The sequence below is a fragment of the Alexandromys fortis genome, unplaced genomic scaffold, assembly GCF_014885135.2.
Source record: "Alexandromys fortis isolate MF-2015 unplaced genomic scaffold, M_Fortis_MF-2015_v1.1 scaffold_234, whole genome shotgun sequence".
NCBI lineage: Eukaryota > Metazoa > Chordata > Mammalia > Rodentia > Cricetidae > Alexandromys > Alexandromys fortis.
In genome coordinates this window covers 189,419-206,369 of record NW_026068113.1, presented here as the reverse complement: position 1 = coordinate 206,369, position 16,951 = coordinate 189,419, and the positions used below count along the sequence as shown (strand labels likewise).

Sequence of the window (16,951 nt, the reverse complement as noted above, 5' to 3'; positions counted from 1 at the left end):
GCAGAAGTCCATCTTAGCCATCAAAGGCCCCAGACAACCAGGCTCGCTGCTATAGAGTTTTGTAGAATGATCCCTAGAAGGAGAACAAAGATCCCAAATCCTACTGCCACTGTCGAGCTTAGAAGAATGCACGGCTACACCATCAGCTGGAATGTGGCGGGGGTTACAGATCTCACCACCACAGATGTGAGCAACTGAAGCTCTGACTTGGGTGTAGGAGATGGGATTAAAACCCATTTGCAAGTCAGGTCTTGAGATATAACTTGTATTTACAAATTGTATACCATTGTAACTGAGTATATAGGTGGGCATCTTATAGTTATTTGAGCTCAAGTATGTATATGCATTGAAAGTATTCTAAAAGTCTAACGAATTCAATGGGAACTGTGGGAGCCCTTATTTTATAAGCTTGGCACTGATGATGATGCAGTGGCCACACAGACGGTCACTGTATCTGGATCCTGGAACCTCTTTAAAAGTAGACATGTTTGCCTTGGATATCTAAGTAGGAAGCGGGGCTTCCATGACCAGGTTCCTGAAATAGAAATGAGGAGAGTAGACATCTAGCCAAGAAAAAGCAGGCTGTCCTGAGTCAAATGAGCAGTGGAGAGAAACACTGAGAACAGAACCTGCTGGGGAACAATCTTTGCACACTGTAAATATGCATTGCTCTCATTGGTTAATAAAGAGCCGACTGGCCTATAGCTGGGCAGGAAGAGATGCAGAGGGAGAGCCAGAATAGGAGGACACTGGGAAGAAGGGTGGAGTCTGAGAGTCACAAGCTAGATGCCGAAGAACCAACATGGGAAGTTCTTAGATGAAGTAAACGAGCCTTGGGGCAGCACATAGATGAACAGAAAAGAGTTCATTTAAGTTGTAGGAACTGGCTGGAGTCAAGCTTAAGCTATCAGCTGAGCATTTACAATTAATAATGTCTCTGTGTGGTTATTTGGGGAGCAGCTGGAGGGACAGAAAAGTCTGCCTACAGAACCCATGCCTAGGGACCAGCTGGTGAGCATCCTCTGCACAGAAGGCCTAAAGGAGGCCAGCACCAGGCTCTGAAGGGAGCATGCATGCGGACGGATGTCCTCCACAGGACAGGGCACAGGTGTAATGGATCCCCAGCATGCTGGAGAAGGAGATGAGAGCACACAGGTAAGGTAGCTTGGACTGCAGCTGTACAGAGGCAGAAGGGAGGGTCTGGAGTGGGAAGAGAGACAGTGGCCAAGTATGAAGAAGGAAATGAAGGGAGAAGAGGAAAGGAGATGTGAGAGAAGAGACTCCACCCTGCCAGATGTGGGCATGCCCAGTAAGTTGCCACAGACTCCTCTGTGATTAACTTATTATTGCTGTGCAAACAGATGCTCCAAAGCCAAACTGGTAGTGAGCTCATCCAAGGTCTCGTTCTCAGATCCCCCGTGTGCTCCTCTGCCTAGCAAACCTTCTAGACAAGAAGAAGCCAGATTTCCAAAGAGTTCATGTGAATGAGGTGTTCGGAAGATTCCAGCAGATCCATGCACGGGTGTGCACACAGCTTTGGGTTTAGGGAACGGTAACACAGGACCGAACCATGACAGATTACAATGAGATTGTGCCATGGCCAATTCCAACCTTCTGCAGCAATGTAATCTCCACCCCCTGCCACCTCCAGCAGTGACTGCAGTGAAGGTCTTTGAGCACATGCAAAGGCATGCTTTTTCCACTTAAGAGTCCTTGGCTGAACTTTTACTATTTTTTTTCCTTCTCTGTATCCCTGGGATATGAAGGCCCTACTCAAGGAGTCCATAAAGTCACCTACGCACAGAGGTAACGCATCTTTAAACCATAGCAAACTGAAAGAGTGCTGTGGAACATTCTCTCAGTCTTAGGTACATCCATCACACAAGGAAAGGCCATGCATTAGCTGCGGCTAGTATGGCTACTATGGGCCATGGCTTCTAACCCTGGTATAGCCTTCTTTCTCCATTTCTTAGGAGGGTTTTCTGTAAACTCTCCTTGACTGCCTTCTTAAATTTGTAATATGAAACCCGGCCAGGAGAACCCCACGAAGATCCTAATCCATACAAGACAAGCTGGGTGGAAGAGATCTGAGCTCTGTGGTGGGCAGACCCTGTCCTGTTCTGCACTGAAAGGGACAGATCCACAAATGTGAGACCTTTGGTATCACCAGTATTTTAATTAATCACCTGGTTGTTAGGTCAAATCTCCAATTACGCAGTAGTTAAAATTAATTAGCAATTCTAGCCAGACTTTCTCAGTTTCGTATGTGGCTCAGAAGGACAAGCTAGTGCTGGTGTAAGGTTCTCACCAAGAGGGTTCTGATCTACATGGAGAATCAATCCGAAAAGAAACTGTTCAGACTATTCCAATCACAGTCACAGTGGGGGTTCTCTCTCTCTCTCTCTCTCTCTCTCTCTCTCTCTCTCTCTCTCTCTCTCTCTCTCTGTGTGTGTGTGTGGAAGGGGTGAATTTGAATCCCGCGACTTTTTATGTCATTACTAGCTTGTCATCCATAACTCCTGTCACCCACAGCTCTCCAGCCAGAGTGTGAATCCCAGGTTTGCAGACTCTCACTCACCCTGAGGTCTACTCGGGATCTAAAGCATTCCATTGTCTTGGTTTTTCTTGCATTTCTGGGAAAGTCATCTTTGACCAAGACACTGAGTTTATAAATGGATTTGCATTTGGGGGATGTATGTATCTGGGGTGGTGGTGTCACACAGCATCTGCCACCCTGGCTCTGATATATTCCTCGTTGCTCTCCTGGCTCAGCTTGCTGCTGGCATCTCACATGCCAATGCTATGAGGCACCGTCTGCCCTGGTCCTCCCACAATCCAGTCAGGCAGTTCCCATCACGGCAAGTACTTCCTCTGTCAGAGAACACAGACTAACTGAAGCCGCAGCCGGAAGCAGGCTGACCACAAGTGCTAAAGCTCTGCTTACTTCTTTTCTAGGTAAAGTTGGAAAAGTCCCTGTAAAGGCAAACACTGAAGTTTTAGACACGGGGGTGGCACTGACCAGCCACTTCAACATGTCCTTGACTGGAAAGAGGGAGAGTGTGCTGTATGGGGGTGAGGAGCAGAGCCAGGGGGAGGAAGAACAGAGGCGAGTGCAGGAGGATGGACTGCCTGCTGCAAGCGCTAATTGTTCTGAGAAGCAGGTGTTTTCTTCCCAGGTTCAAGAGAAGTTGCTGTTCTGAGAAAGACTCCAGAGAATCCATCACCTCCTCAGAGGGAGCCTGCTCAGGTAGAGAATTCTGTTTACTGCCGAGACAAGGGAAGGTTACTTGCCAAAACCTTTGTTAGAAAGATTAGAACATGATGATGGGGGAGGGGTGAAGGGTAAGCCCATGGGTCCTGGAAGAAAGGACAAGTTCTAGAAAACAGAACTGTTGCTTTACTCCTAAGTAACCGCTGTGCTGGGAAGACTCTCGGTGCGGAGACTGTCTCCTAGCCCAGATGGTAGCTGCATCTCTATGTACAAGACTCAAAGAGGGGAATGGGGAGGAAACAGGCTTGAGTTCAGTCTTCACCCCCTCAAAATGCCTAGAGAGGAGGGAGACTGAGGTCATGCTTAAGTCTGCCAAAGCAGACGTGTAGTAGGGTGCTCAGCAGACTTGGAATCAGTCGCCCCTTTGGTGAGTAAGGCTGGATCATCTACACTGAAGAAAACAATAACTATTCTTTAGCCTCCATTTGCTTTTTACGTTTGGTGCCTTTGAATTGTATACATTAAAAAAACCCCTAAAAATTATATTCCAACCTGGTGCTAGAAAAATCAGTGGATGCTGCAGGCCCAGCAAGGAGAGGCAGATGAGGCCCGGCGGGTTGTAGGGCTGCGAAGCTATTTTGTTTGGGTCGTAGCTATAAACCACACGTTTGTCTAAACACACTGGATGTGCGACACCAAGAGTGATCGTAATGCAAACTAGGATGCTCACAACCGTGCCATAGCATCTGGATGACAGCTGCAGCACATGTGCTTCAGGAACACACCTTTTCAACTGGGCTAACTACAGGGAAGGAAGGGAGGGAAGGACGGGAAGAGAGGGAGGAGGTGAGAAGTGATACATGAGAAAATGTGCTTCCTGCTCCATTTCTCTGGAAATCCAAAATTGCTCAAAAAATAAAGTTTGTTAACTGAAAGAAAATTGATCTTCTACCTGGAATTTCATTGCTACCCCAAATAAGCTACCAATAAGAATCCAGTTAGCCCAAACCACATCAGCATTGCTCCTTCATAGTTTCTGTACACTTCTTCCACAGATTTGTGACTGTCTTGGCCTGGGTCAGAAGCCAGGTAGAGTTGCGGGTTACTTTCTCTGTGCGCATAGGACGGACTGAGTTAGCTCACAGAGCTCATGGCTCGCTCGCTCTCTCTCTCTCTTTCTCTCCTTCTTCTTCCTTTCTTAAAAAAGAAATCACCAGCTATTGTACTTGGTGACTGTCAGGATCAAATGGTTGTGAATGTGTCCCCTAAACTGGATGGCATTGTGCAAATGAATTACAAATCAATAATATTATTTGCATAAGCTGATGAAGCTCACTTAGAGGTAAGGCTTTAACCTAGATATCAACTTGACTCCTATTTAAATTACTTTCTTCCTTTGGGGTAAGGTTCCAGAGACCCCGTTTTCTCTTTTCTCAGGAGGGTTGTCCAAGCTGCTCACAAGTTCAAGTGTCAGTCTGGCTGGTTCTGAGCTCAGAATGACAGTACCAAAACAGGCACATTATATAATCTTCAGCAGGGCTGCGGTGACCTATTACCCTTCCTAGACTTAGTTAAGAGTTGTTCTTGGATGATAGCGCACAACAGAGACCAGCTCGTGCCAGCAGAGAGGACCGCACCCATTTCTGACGAAATTCCTCCCAACAGCCAGCTGCACAATCAACCTTTCAAGTCACTCTGGGGCCACAGGTGAAGTGTTCCCTGGGCACCCATGGGACTGTATGAAGGGAGAGTTCACCACGGAGAGTGACACTTCTGGGTCCTGGGTACCTGGGGTTGCCACGTTGAGCAAACCAGAGGTCAGAGAGGAGAGGGAGGGGGGATAGCTGCCCGTGCCAGGCAAGGCAGGGCAGGTCCTTTTGAGACTCAATAAGAAACAATCTGGCAAAAATCACCCTTTTCCTGAATACAGCATCCAAGCTGGCTTCTGACAAGCTACTCAGGCAGCTTCCCTTGCATTTTCCACTTGCTGAGAACTGGCCAGAACATTCTTCTAGTTGTATATAGAGATCTTGGCAATCTTCACTGGTTTTCTGATTCTTTTAAGAGTCGATGAGTTTTCAGTGTTGACGCAGTTAAGGGAATCCAGTGTTTTTTTTTTTTTTGTGTGTGTGTGTTTTATGCCTACTTTCATAACTACCTTCCTAAAATCTTTTGCACCTTTGAACAAAGATACATAGCTGGGCGTGGTAGTGCAGCCTTCAATCTTGGCACATGGGAGGCAGAGGCACACAGGGTCTCTGTGAGGTCAAGGAGAGCCTGAGCTACATAATGAGTTCTGGGACCACTAGGGCTACATAGTGAGACCAGCACACACACCAGCTAATAGTTCCTTCATATATTATGGTGTTCCTTCTGAGCTCTTTCAGTGGGTTTACAGAACAGAAAACTCAAGACTTAAGCTTTGTTCAGTGATGACTTTGTACATAAATACTCCGGGGGCAGGCTAGGAACGTGCTACCATTACTGCCCACAGGGTTCGGAAGGAACTGAAGAGCTGGCCTGCATCTACCGACCCAAAAGTGGTTTGCAAGGATGGTGCCACATCTGAAGAATGCATGCCAGAGCTCACCTATCAGATGCCTATTCTCAGTCTCCAGAGAGTCACAAGCTTGGTCATACAGGTCATCTCTGATACCACTTTGAACGTTGTGATGGAATTTCAGAGTTAATAAGGCTACAAGACACTCCCACTCCTACCTGGGCCACTGTCATTTTTTTCTTCTTTATGGAACAGACACTAAAGGTAAGGTCTGTGAAGGTGACAACTCAAAGTCCTGACCGCCTATATGACCTCTGCACCTTTCCCGTGTTCTCTGCAGGCATCCTAGCAAGCGTCACTCAAAAAGACGGTCTCAAAGATTTTCAAGGTAGGCACGAGATAAACAAAGTCCGTTTACAGGATTTTTCAGGTTGAGGTTTATACCTCTTTGTAGCACCCATGGTAGCAATCTGATACAATAGCCTGGTCCAGCAGACAAAGTCAGTACTTAGAATCACCAGGAGTGAATGCAAGACTTCAAGGAAGGGATGAGTAGCAGCCCAGTGCACTGTTTGGTGGAGGAAAAAACAGGAGGGTGGCTGCGTGTATTTCGTTGAGTTACTGGGGGATTGTGTATGTGTGAATACTTAATGTAGGCACATAAGCATGTGCCCTTCACGGCTCTCTCAAACCTTTGCTGGCACAGCCCTCACATGCTGCGGCCTGGAAGACCAGAGTCTCAGTCAGTCAGGTGCCCTGCCTCCCCTTCCCCCCCAGCCATATTCTACTTCAGCATTTCATATCCTTTAGGGCAGACGATGGTTCCTGCTCCGCTGGTGGTCAGAGACCACGTAGCATACCGACTATATCCAGAGCACGCTGGAGCTGCACACAGAGCTGCAGGCCGGATGCCACGTGCTTCCCAACACACGGAAAGGTGTCCATGGAGCACAGGAAGGAGGCGGTGGCTCCACCTCCTCTACGCCAGAGGACAGACATGTTATGAAGTTAGGTGGGGAAACTTAAGCTCAGCAAGTGCTTTGTGCAGCTGCCACCAACAGGAACCCAAGCTCAAGCGCAGAGGGTGGGGTGAGGGCCTGGCTGGCTGGCTGGGAGGCACTGAATGGTGCTGACACACAGTTTCCAGCCACGGAGAAGTCAGTGCCAAATCCCTCTCCACTTCTCTTTCACCCTGATATTCTTGAACTTGGCCATGGTGTCAGCTAACTCCAGGAGGCATTCTGGGAATCCTATTTAGAGGGCAGCACAAGCTGTCTCCTCACTTACGGCATCTAAGGGCTTTCGACCAATGCTTATGGACTCCCAGGCTAGGCACAAAGCTGTTGCTATGGCACTGGGGATACCGGATCATTGATATTGGTGCCCCAGGAATTTATCACGACACTCCCTCCCTCCAAGCGTCCTCCCTTGGTTTCCAGAGTCAAAGTCCAAACCCGTTACTGTACGCCCGCCATGGGTGTCAATGTCACGTTAGCAATGCCAGGACAAAGCAGAACTGGTGAGAACTCAGGCAAACAAGTGAGGGTGGAGCTGGCTGCATGTCGTCGGCCTCTGGCCCCTCAGCTGTGTACTCTACATGGCTAGCAGGGGCTCCAATATTAAGGCACTTTAATTCTCAGTTCCCTAAGGGAGTCTTTTCTGGATGGCTCTGACATTTTATATGCGCTTCCTTATGCTGGGCAGCCCTTTCTCCAGACATCCAGAGCCTTGATCTTATCTAGCTATGACACAGGGTCTCCATGCCAGCCCTTGGACTACCCTTGGCAGGAAGCTACTGTCCGTGCACTGAAGAGTACCCGCCTGCAGATAATGAGTACCGCGCTCTCTCCGGTCAAGCAAAGTGCGAGACTTGGGTCAGTTCTGCTTTACAACAGAAGGGAGTGACACACAGGCAGAGGCGTGCGCACTTCCCATGCTGATCTTTTAACCTTGCTAGCAGTTGCTTTCTGACTGTTTACTTCCTGTGTCTTCTTATCAACTACAGACAAACAAGCTGGGGCCAGCTCTCCTGCTTTCCAGTGACTTCGCACGCTTTGCTAATACAATTTATTTGCTTGTAGACCTTTTTGGGGGTGGAGATGCAAATTGCAGTAGGATTTTTAAGGGAAGCATTTCCCAAGAATGCAAGGCTCCCGGCCCCTCCCCTGCTGGGCACAAGGCTCCTTTACCTGAGAGGGGATTACTGGAGAAGAGTCCACAGCTGTGAGAAAGAGTCAGCGTGAGGCTTAAGGGATGTCAGATCAGACATTCTCCTGTTTAATTGTCACCGAGTGAAGCTCCTGGGCTTGAGTCACCTGGGTGTGGAAGCTGGTCTGCCTGGTGGTTCTGATGATTCCTCTAGCCTCCTGTCCTTAGACACCCCCCTCTCTCTCCCACCAGATCTGACCACCAGGGACTATTCTTCTGTGTCAGGTGTAAGTGAGGGTAGAGGTGCTTAGCATATATTCCGAATGAATATATACTCTCAGAGAGCTGTATACTCTCTGCCCCACCTCTTGTCATCCCTACACTAGCCCTTGAGGTGGTCACCTGGGAGCCATGCTGGCTGTCCACAGCTTTGAGAATTAAACCCCATCTAACCACAAAGTTCTAGGCCTGCTGATTTATGCATTAGCCAGCCAGCATTACCTAGGAGATCCTCTTTCAGGCTCTCCTCCCTATCTCCCACAGAGCTTTTTCTGCCTGTTTTAAAAATGATTAATTCCATACGTTAGGGAGATGAGACAGCCAGATGACAAAGGTGGCAGGCTCCTGACCCAGAGGGCTGTGTGCAGGTCTACCCACACTCCTACCTGCAACTGTACCTTGATGTGTGGGTTGGGGCCACCTGAGGCTCAATTGTGGCTCAGCATCTCTGGTCCAGTTGAGTGAGCCTGCAGAGGCTGATTTAGCTGTATGAGCCTTAGGTTCCCACCTGTGAACTGTTTACATCAAGACGCTGCATATAGAGTGTGTGTCTTATACCCGCTGAATAATGACAACCTAGGACAGGCAGTGGTTATCCAGTCAGCCCTGCTTCTGCCATGACTGAGCATCCTTCTGGCAGCAGCCTCAGGATACCCCAGCCATTTAAGTCACCTGGGGACACACATTCAGTTCGGCCACTTCTGGACCCTGGATGACTATGCTATCTATCACGAAGGAGAGAAGCACTCAGAACAGCCCAGGGTACTCTATTCAGTCACCCCACTTTTATTCAATTCACTCAGAAACACTTCTGGAAAAAAAAAAACACAGAAAAAAAAAAAAAACCCTAAGACTACGAGGTGGAATTTCAAGACACATAAGTGAAAATCTATGTTTAGTTAGCAAAACAAATCCAATTATTTTTAAAAAGCATTTACCCTTTAAATGCTTCTTGTGCTTCTAACATTCAAGAACAATTTAGGCTTCTATCTTGAGTACAGTAGGAAAGTGGGCTACTGCGTCTTTCTGGTAATCACATGTTTTATCTCTTACCTGTAATGCCCCCATTTATGTGGTAGTTAAATCCTCCTGGGCAGAGAGTTCAGAGTGGATTCCTACCCAATAGCACCGCCTTCCAACTTATCGTCTATAGAGAACCCTCAGTCCAGTGGGCGCAGAACAAAGCCGCTGGTGTAACAATTAGACAAAAGGGCAGGTAGCATGTACGTGACTCTGGAAATGCACGTGCGGACCAACAAGAACCAAACTCCTTCACCTATCACCACAACTGCAGTTCCTACGAGAAAAGGCAACTTATTTGTTGATTTTTTTTTTTTCCCATCTGAGCAGCCAGGGGCTATGTGAGGTCACTCTGTTGTCAGCTGGCCTGGAAACTGAGGTGACAAAGGCAACATCCTCTCTATCTTTTAAGCTGCATCTGCACCACAGTGGGCAGGGAACAGAAGAAAGGCAGTTTCTCCAACGCTTGGAGTCACAGCACCACTTACCAACACAGGGCTGCAACCAAGGGTCAGGTCTACTAGTGAACCATGAACAGTCCCAGGATTCAGTCCCAGAACCCCTAGACCATTCTCTGCATCAACAGAAGCCCCGCTGACATGGAGAAGGGGAAGACACAGGGGTTTTTCTGTATAGGATGATATTAAAATCAAGATGGCTTAGTGACAATGAGTCAGCAGCCAAGCGTCTCCGCAGGGATGGAACTGTAAGAACGCTCCTGGCAGCTCTTCTGTCTGTCACCTCGTGGCCCTCTGTTTGCTGCCTTCTGTACTTAGGCCTGCCCGCCAGCTGTTGCCCTCCACACCTTCCTGCCACCCTTCTGGCCTTATCTGTCCAGTCACAGATGGATGTGCGAGGTGGCATCAGTGAATTTATATACCAGATGCTCAATGGGCCAGTGAGGTCCAATGACTTGCTGGGAATTGCATGCCTATGAAGAAGAGAGTTGGCACTCAAACCAGGATCTTCTGCCCCCAAAGCCAATCCTTGGGGAGGGATGAGCTTTGAGGGACTAGCACTAATGCAATGAGAGAGGGGATGACCAAAAGGAGGGAGACAAGGACCTATGTTATGTTATGCTTGAGTGAAATTTAACGTGTGGGTGAATGGCTGGGAATTTCTCAATTGCAAGACAGAGTTTTTTCTTTTCCCTCTAGGGATAGCAAGAAATGCACAACTTCTCTTGGTGGACAGGAAAGGTCTTGTTACGTTGACTGTGAACTGTTTCATGACTGAACTAGGGAAGGTGAGAGAGCTGACCTAGTGAGCCTGTCTCATGGGGGATTGTTTATTTTGAGAAAAGGTCTCATGTAGCCTAGGCTGGCCTCCAATTCCTGAAATCTTGTCTCCACATCCCGAATGTTTGGATTACAGGTATGAGCCACCAAACACCTGGCTGCCACGTTTGTGTGAAGGTTGGCCCTACCAAAGAGAGAAGTGTGCCATTGGGATATGAATGCAGGCAAAGCGGCCCTATGCTCGCACTCAGGCAACCTCCTCATCCTACCCATCCATGTTCACTCATGGCTGCGCGACTCTCATTCTCTCTAAATCATAGCCTACTAACCAGATGGTAGCTGTGGGAGACGAGGCCCATTTTCTAGGCCTGTCGCCTCTGTCTGCAAGGGGCTGTCCTTGAGGTACCATCCTAAATGGCCACCTGAGACTTTCCATTTGGTCTCCTGCATGGCCCTTTAGCAGATGGTACTGAGCTGATCTTCTAGAAGCTCTGGAATCTTAACCAATAGGTTAACAGACAGCAGAGGAAGAGTTAAACATCACCTTCCCCTGTCAGGCAAGTGGTGTCCTTCCTGATGACCACATGGCACTAAAGAGCCTTTTTCAAAGACAGTGTACAGAAGGGGTGAGCCCTGCCAGGCTCAGCTTCCACCTCTGACAGCAGCCCCCTTCCTGTCCTTTACTCTGCAGTAATGACAGTCCCCAAGGGTTGTCGCATCTCACAGCCTGGTTTTCTGCGCAGAATCAGTGAGTAGGAGGCTTGCCTCAGTGGAGATATTTGGGAGGCCTCTCCTCCGGACTGTAGACGCTTCCACATAGCATGAGCTCATGGGGTTACAACATAGGCATGTGACTTGCTCCACTACAGCTCCGAAGGCCCAGGACACTGATACCCTTGACTTGTGAAGCCGAGCACTCTCAGATCCTGCCCTGCTATGTCTAACTCTCCATGTCAGGGAGATTCATGTGGCAAACAAGTTGAATCACCAAACAGCACTGGCAAAAGGCTTTGGCTGGTGGCTCTAATATTCTTCGGGGCCACCTTTAGGGCATAAAACAACAGATTTCCCAGCAGTGCTGATGTTCAGAGTTAAGGACCCTTTGATACCCTAGATTTCCATGCTTTCTGACAAGACATCTTAGCCGATCAAAGCACAGCACAGACAGGAAGCATAATGAACGCCCAGGTCCCCAGAGCATTAAACGTAGAGGACTCTGACCAGACTGTGTGGCAGGCATGGGGTCACTCTGGCATTTAATCCTAGTCAAGTGACACTCACAAGACTTCGTGAAGTCTCCACGATTGAGACGGAAGCCCCAAAGGGCCCCGGATTTTTCTATGACCATAACGTAAGGGGATTGATTGCTTCACAATCAGCCCTGGAAAAATATCAAGCAAGGACACAGCCACTTAGGAGAAAAGTTCAGGTCACCATGCATGCATGTGGCAGTGTGCAGGCTGATAAAACATGGGCCGATTTGTCAGTGTCAACCACTGGAGGAAGAGAATCAGAGGGCTGATGTCCTACTAGAGTTTCCTGACCCTGTGGGACTGGCCCTGACTCTTGTCTGTTCCCACCCGACCAGGCCTCACCAGCACCCTGTCAGCTGCCTTGCATCAAAGCGCTACAGAAGGGGAAACCCACCTCAGCACCTTCTAAGCTAGGGGTGGGCAGGCATAGACTCCAGCCCACTTCTATTCACATTCATCCTGGTCCTGGTATCAGTGAAGTGCAACCTAAAAGCTTGTGTGATAAGGGGTTGGTCCCCAACTGCCATATCTAATCATTGAGAAGTGACCGTATTAGAAGCACTGTCTTAATCAATGGATCAATCCTTTGGATGGCATCTTTAAAAGTGGAAGAAACTTCCAGAAGTAGGGCCCAACTGGAAAAAGTTGGTCATTGAGAATTTCACCATATTTTTTGGTCTCTCTCCATCTCTCTCATGTGCACTCAGCTGGGCATGTACACAAGGAGGCTGAAGGCTGCCAGTGGGTGTTGTCATGGTTAGCTCTAACTGTCAACTTTGGCACAGCTGAGAGTCACCTGAGTAGGAAGTCTCAACTGAGGAACTGCTCAGGTCCAGTTGGCCTATGGGCATGTCTACGGGGCATTTCTTTGATGGCTAATGTATGTAGGAGGCCCCAGTCTACTGTGAGCAGCACTAATTTCTGGGCTTGTAGTTCTAGGCTGTAAGAAAGCTAGTTAAGTAGAAGCCCATGAGGAAAGCAGCAAGCAGCATTCCTCTCTGGTTTCTGTTTCAAGTTCTTGCTTGAGTTCCTGCCCTAAATTTTCTCAATCATGGACGGATTTGAAAGTGTAAGTCAAGCTGGCCCCTTGCTTTTGGGCAGTGTTGGAGCACAAACACAGAAAGGGAGTGAGAACAGTTGTTCCCCTCTATTGCTTTTCTCATCAGCTTTTGAGGTGGCATCTCTCACTGACCCTGCTCCTCATCACTTGTCCAGTTCGTCTAGCCAGCAGGGTCCAGGGATGTGCCTGTCTCTGCACCCCTAGCCCTGGGGTCACAGGCATGCACCACCAAGCCTGGCTTCCAACGTGGGTGCTGGGATCTGAACTTGGGTCCTCACGTCTGTACAGGAAGTGCTCTGTTTACTGACGCCTTCCTGGCCCAGAATTGGCCTTTAAAGGATGATATCTCTTTCTGTTCTCTGGCCTCCATGAGGTGGAGTAACTGTGCTCTCCCATTTCCTTACCACACAATGCTCTGCTTCACCACACCTCAGGAACAAGAGAGCCAGCTAACCATGGACCAGAACTTCTGAAACGGAGCCAACACCAACCGCTCCTCCTTCGGTTGTTGACCAGGCACCTGTCACTATGATGGAAGAACGGACTATACAACCCTCTTCCCTGACGGTGTGTCCTTTTCTGCAGTCTCTGTGCGCGCGCATGTGTCTGGGTGCACTCACCCATGTGTTCAAGTATACTGGCCAGAGGCTGGCATCAAGTGCTGCCTTCTGCTCGCCAGCCTTTTTTTTTTTTTTTTTTTTTTTTTTTTTTAAAAAAAAAAAGCTTTCCTTTTCTTCTTCTTTTTTTTTTATGTGAGTGAGTGCTTTGCCTGCATGTCTGTGTGAGGACCTACCTGGTACTCAGAGACCAGAGTGGACACTGGATCCCCTGATACTGGAGTTACAGGCCAAAGTAACAAGTATTCTCAACTACAGATCTGTCTCTTCAGTCTCTTATAGCTTACTCCAAAACATACATTTACCATTTGTTTATTTAGTTATTTTGTGTGTGCACACGGCATGTGAATGAGTTCTCTTTACACTGTGTTAGTCTGAGGAATTAAACTCAGGTCGTTAGTCCTGGCAGCAGTGACTTTTCCCACTGAGCCAATCCCAAGCCCTTGGATGGTAACTGCTCATGTCAGTGTATCCTGTGTTTTTTGCTAGATTCTTATCCAGTGCGGCCCCCGAGGAAGGCTGGTGGTGGAGATCCAATCCTGGCGTGACTGCTGAGTCAGACTGAGATTCTACCTATACCCCCGTTAGATTTCCAAGTGCATTAGAATTTGTGCAACACGGATTAGACCCTGTAGTAGTTAATACTACAGGATCTAAGATCACCGGAAAGACAGACCTCGATGAGGGAGTTTCTAGGCTTGGCTAACTGAGGGGGGAAGGCCCACCCTAAGTGTGGGTGGCACCGTTCCATGGGGTCCTGGACTGACTAAGAAGGAGGAAGTGAGCAGAGAGTCAGAACTCGTGACTGTGGATCCGATGGGAGCAGGTGCCTCTCACTCCTCCTTCATGCCTGCTCTGCCAAAGTAACTCTCTCCTCCCTGAAGTTGCTTCTTTTCAGGTGTTTGGTCAGTCATGGACGAAGAAACTAATACAGACCCTAAGGATGTCAAGCTGCATATGGCAGTACCCCCTCTGGGGAGCCTTGTAGTTTGTAGGACTTGGGGTACCGAAAGTAGTACTAAGTGATGTGGCACTCCTGACTGCAGCACTGCCTGCACTATAGTTCAAACCCTAACCACCGCCAGCCTGTGAGCCTGCCGTGTGTAGCACTGCCGCTCACTGCAATGCGTGTGAACACTGCCGTTCACTGGGGTGCGTGTGTAACACTGCCGCTCACTGCAATGTGTGTGAACACTGCTGTTCACTGGGGTGCGTGTGTAACACTGCCGCTCACTGCAATGTGTGTGAAGACTGTTGTTCACTGGGGTGGGTGTGTAACACTGCTGCTCACTGGGATGTGTGTGAACACTGCTGCTCACTGGGATGTATGTGTAACACTGCTGCTCACTGGGATGTGTGTGTAACACTGCTGCTCACTGGGGCACGTGTGTAACACTGCTGCTCACCGGGACAGACTGATTTGAATATCCTAACATGGAAAGCCTGAAAGTCACACACACAGAAACAACAGCAGAGCAGAGTCGGGGAAACTCATTGTCAGGCGGAGCCCTCCAGTCCTTGGCAACTGGGAGGACGGTAACCAATCCTGGAGCCTTTTCAAGAGCCAACGGCCTTTTCCAGGGTGAGGCCAGGCTCATCACAAAGGGTCACCTGCTTTCCCAGTTCATGCCTCCTCGCTTCGTCACACGCCCCTGCACACCCTAACGAATTTGGAAAGCACGTGTCATAAAGGGCAGCTGGCTGGGGACTCTCATGGCACATGTCTGGTGACACCTCAGAGCCCTGCCGGAGAAGAGTGATCGGAAAACCCGCAGCAGCCACTTTTCTGCCTCGCCGGGACACAGCAATACACTCTTCCCACCAGCAGGAAGATTCATCTGGGGCTCAGATTCTTTCCTTCATACGATCCCTTCCAGACACTTAGCAGAACACCTCACCGAAGGCTAGGCTAAGCCCAAACATGCAAGTCATGCTTAAAACTATACCTCCCGCTCATTAGGTGTGTAAGGCGCCTCTAATAATCAAGGAGAGGATTCTGACACAGATCCTATGCTGGGAGGTGGAGCAGGCGGTAAGTTAAGACTCCAGACCCAGCTGTTAGACAGCCTGAGTCAATTCAAGTCTCAGTAGCCCCTCCTTGGGAACAGGAGGACCGTGGGTCCGGATGAGCCCCAGAGATCACGGGTGAACAGAGTACTGGCATCTCCATCAATAGGTTTTTGGTAGTGGCTCCTCTCCAGGTGCCAAAGCCACATATTGAGCTAAGAAGATAGAGCAGTGGTTGCCATGGCTGTCCTGCTTTCAGGGCACCTCGGGGCATCTTTTCACTCACCCTGATCATCTCGGCCACATAACTCTCTGGTCCGGTGTACTCCGTGGAGTCCTTCACTTTCACCAGCACGATGAAGCACAGATAGTGCCACATGTTGTGCTCCTCCTTGATGTGCTCTTCAAAGGTGACAGTCTTATTGTCAAACTTGTCTCTTTCTAAGCCTAAACAAGAAACAGAACATCCGTGACACAGGAAAGTCAATATAGCCGGTTGTCTCGATTGATCTGCATACGGAGTTGAAGTCTATTGGCTTTGAAACACACTTTCATCATGGCAGGAGGGCTCAGGCTGAGTCTGATTCATTGGGGTTTGTTTTGTTTTATCTTTCTGTTTTGTTTTGAGACAGGGTCTCACATACCCTAGGTTGGCCTCAAAAGCACTATGTGGCCAGAGGAAAACTCTGAACTCCTGGTTTTCCTGCTTCAAACTAGCAAGTGCTGGATTTATACATGGGCAGCAGCATGTGAGGACCCTGTCTGGGTCTGAACCCCACTTCTGCCATTTGCTACTGGCTACTAGACTTGCAGGTATCTTGGTCACTTCATGGGTGATGGGAAACCTGCCTTCTAAGTTCCCAGGTGAGAAAATGGGGACAGGCTCAGACACAGGAGATCAGTAAATTCCAACTCCCTCTCCCAGGTAAATGCCAAAATGCAGACAGGGTAAAGGGAGCTTTAAACCAATTTCTGTTGCTAGTTGAGAACTGTAGTTTGTAGAGGTCTGGGTTCGTCATTATGAAATGAGAGTTGGGAAATAAAGAAATATATTTCGGGCCATTAGTGGGATTTGGATTGCTCGTGTTAAAAAAAGGAGCACAAATATAAAGAGTAAGGAGGATGCTGAATCAGAATTAGAGGTAGTCATTTCATTGTTATATATATGAAACTAGAGAAAAAGATGCAGGTGTGTGTAGATCTGTTTCCATGTGTCTCCATACACACACCAAGGTATACACATATACCAGTCCATAGTTCTATAGCTTAGGCCGGGAGCAGTGCACACGAATAGGAATGAGGACTTAGACATTGGCTACTAAATGCCTATTTCGCTATGAACAACTGGGGCATATGGAGAAATGGATGATTATATTGCTAGATTAGGGAAAGCACAGGTCTGAGACCAGAAATTCTTAAGATGCCAGAAAAATAAGTACAAAAAAATATGACATGTCGAAACACAGAAGCCAGCCTGAAGGGTTCTCATTGGCCAAATCCAAGGTAAACTGAGCATCAAAACAGAGTCAGGTACAATGGCACATACCTGTAATCACCAGAGTTGGGAGGGTGAGGCAGGAGGATCACACGTTCAAGGCCAACCTAGGCTATGTAGTAA

At 48.4% G+C, this 16,951-nt stretch overlaps 1 protein-coding gene across 1 annotated transcript in view; it reads right to left on the bottom strand.

Moving 5' to 3' along the window:
- Itpr1 (inositol 1,4,5-trisphosphate receptor type 1) overlaps positions 1–16,951 on the bottom strand; it is a gene marked incomplete at its 5' end in the record, with an annotated part of 210,471 nt that overhangs the window by 11,620 nt on the left and 181,900 nt on the right. The window contains one exon of the mRNA XM_050124741.1: positions 15,620–15,780. Coding sequence (XP_049980698.1) covers positions 15,620–15,780 — 161 coding nt within the window. The remainder of the gene's footprint in view (positions 1–15,619; positions 15,781–16,951) is intronic.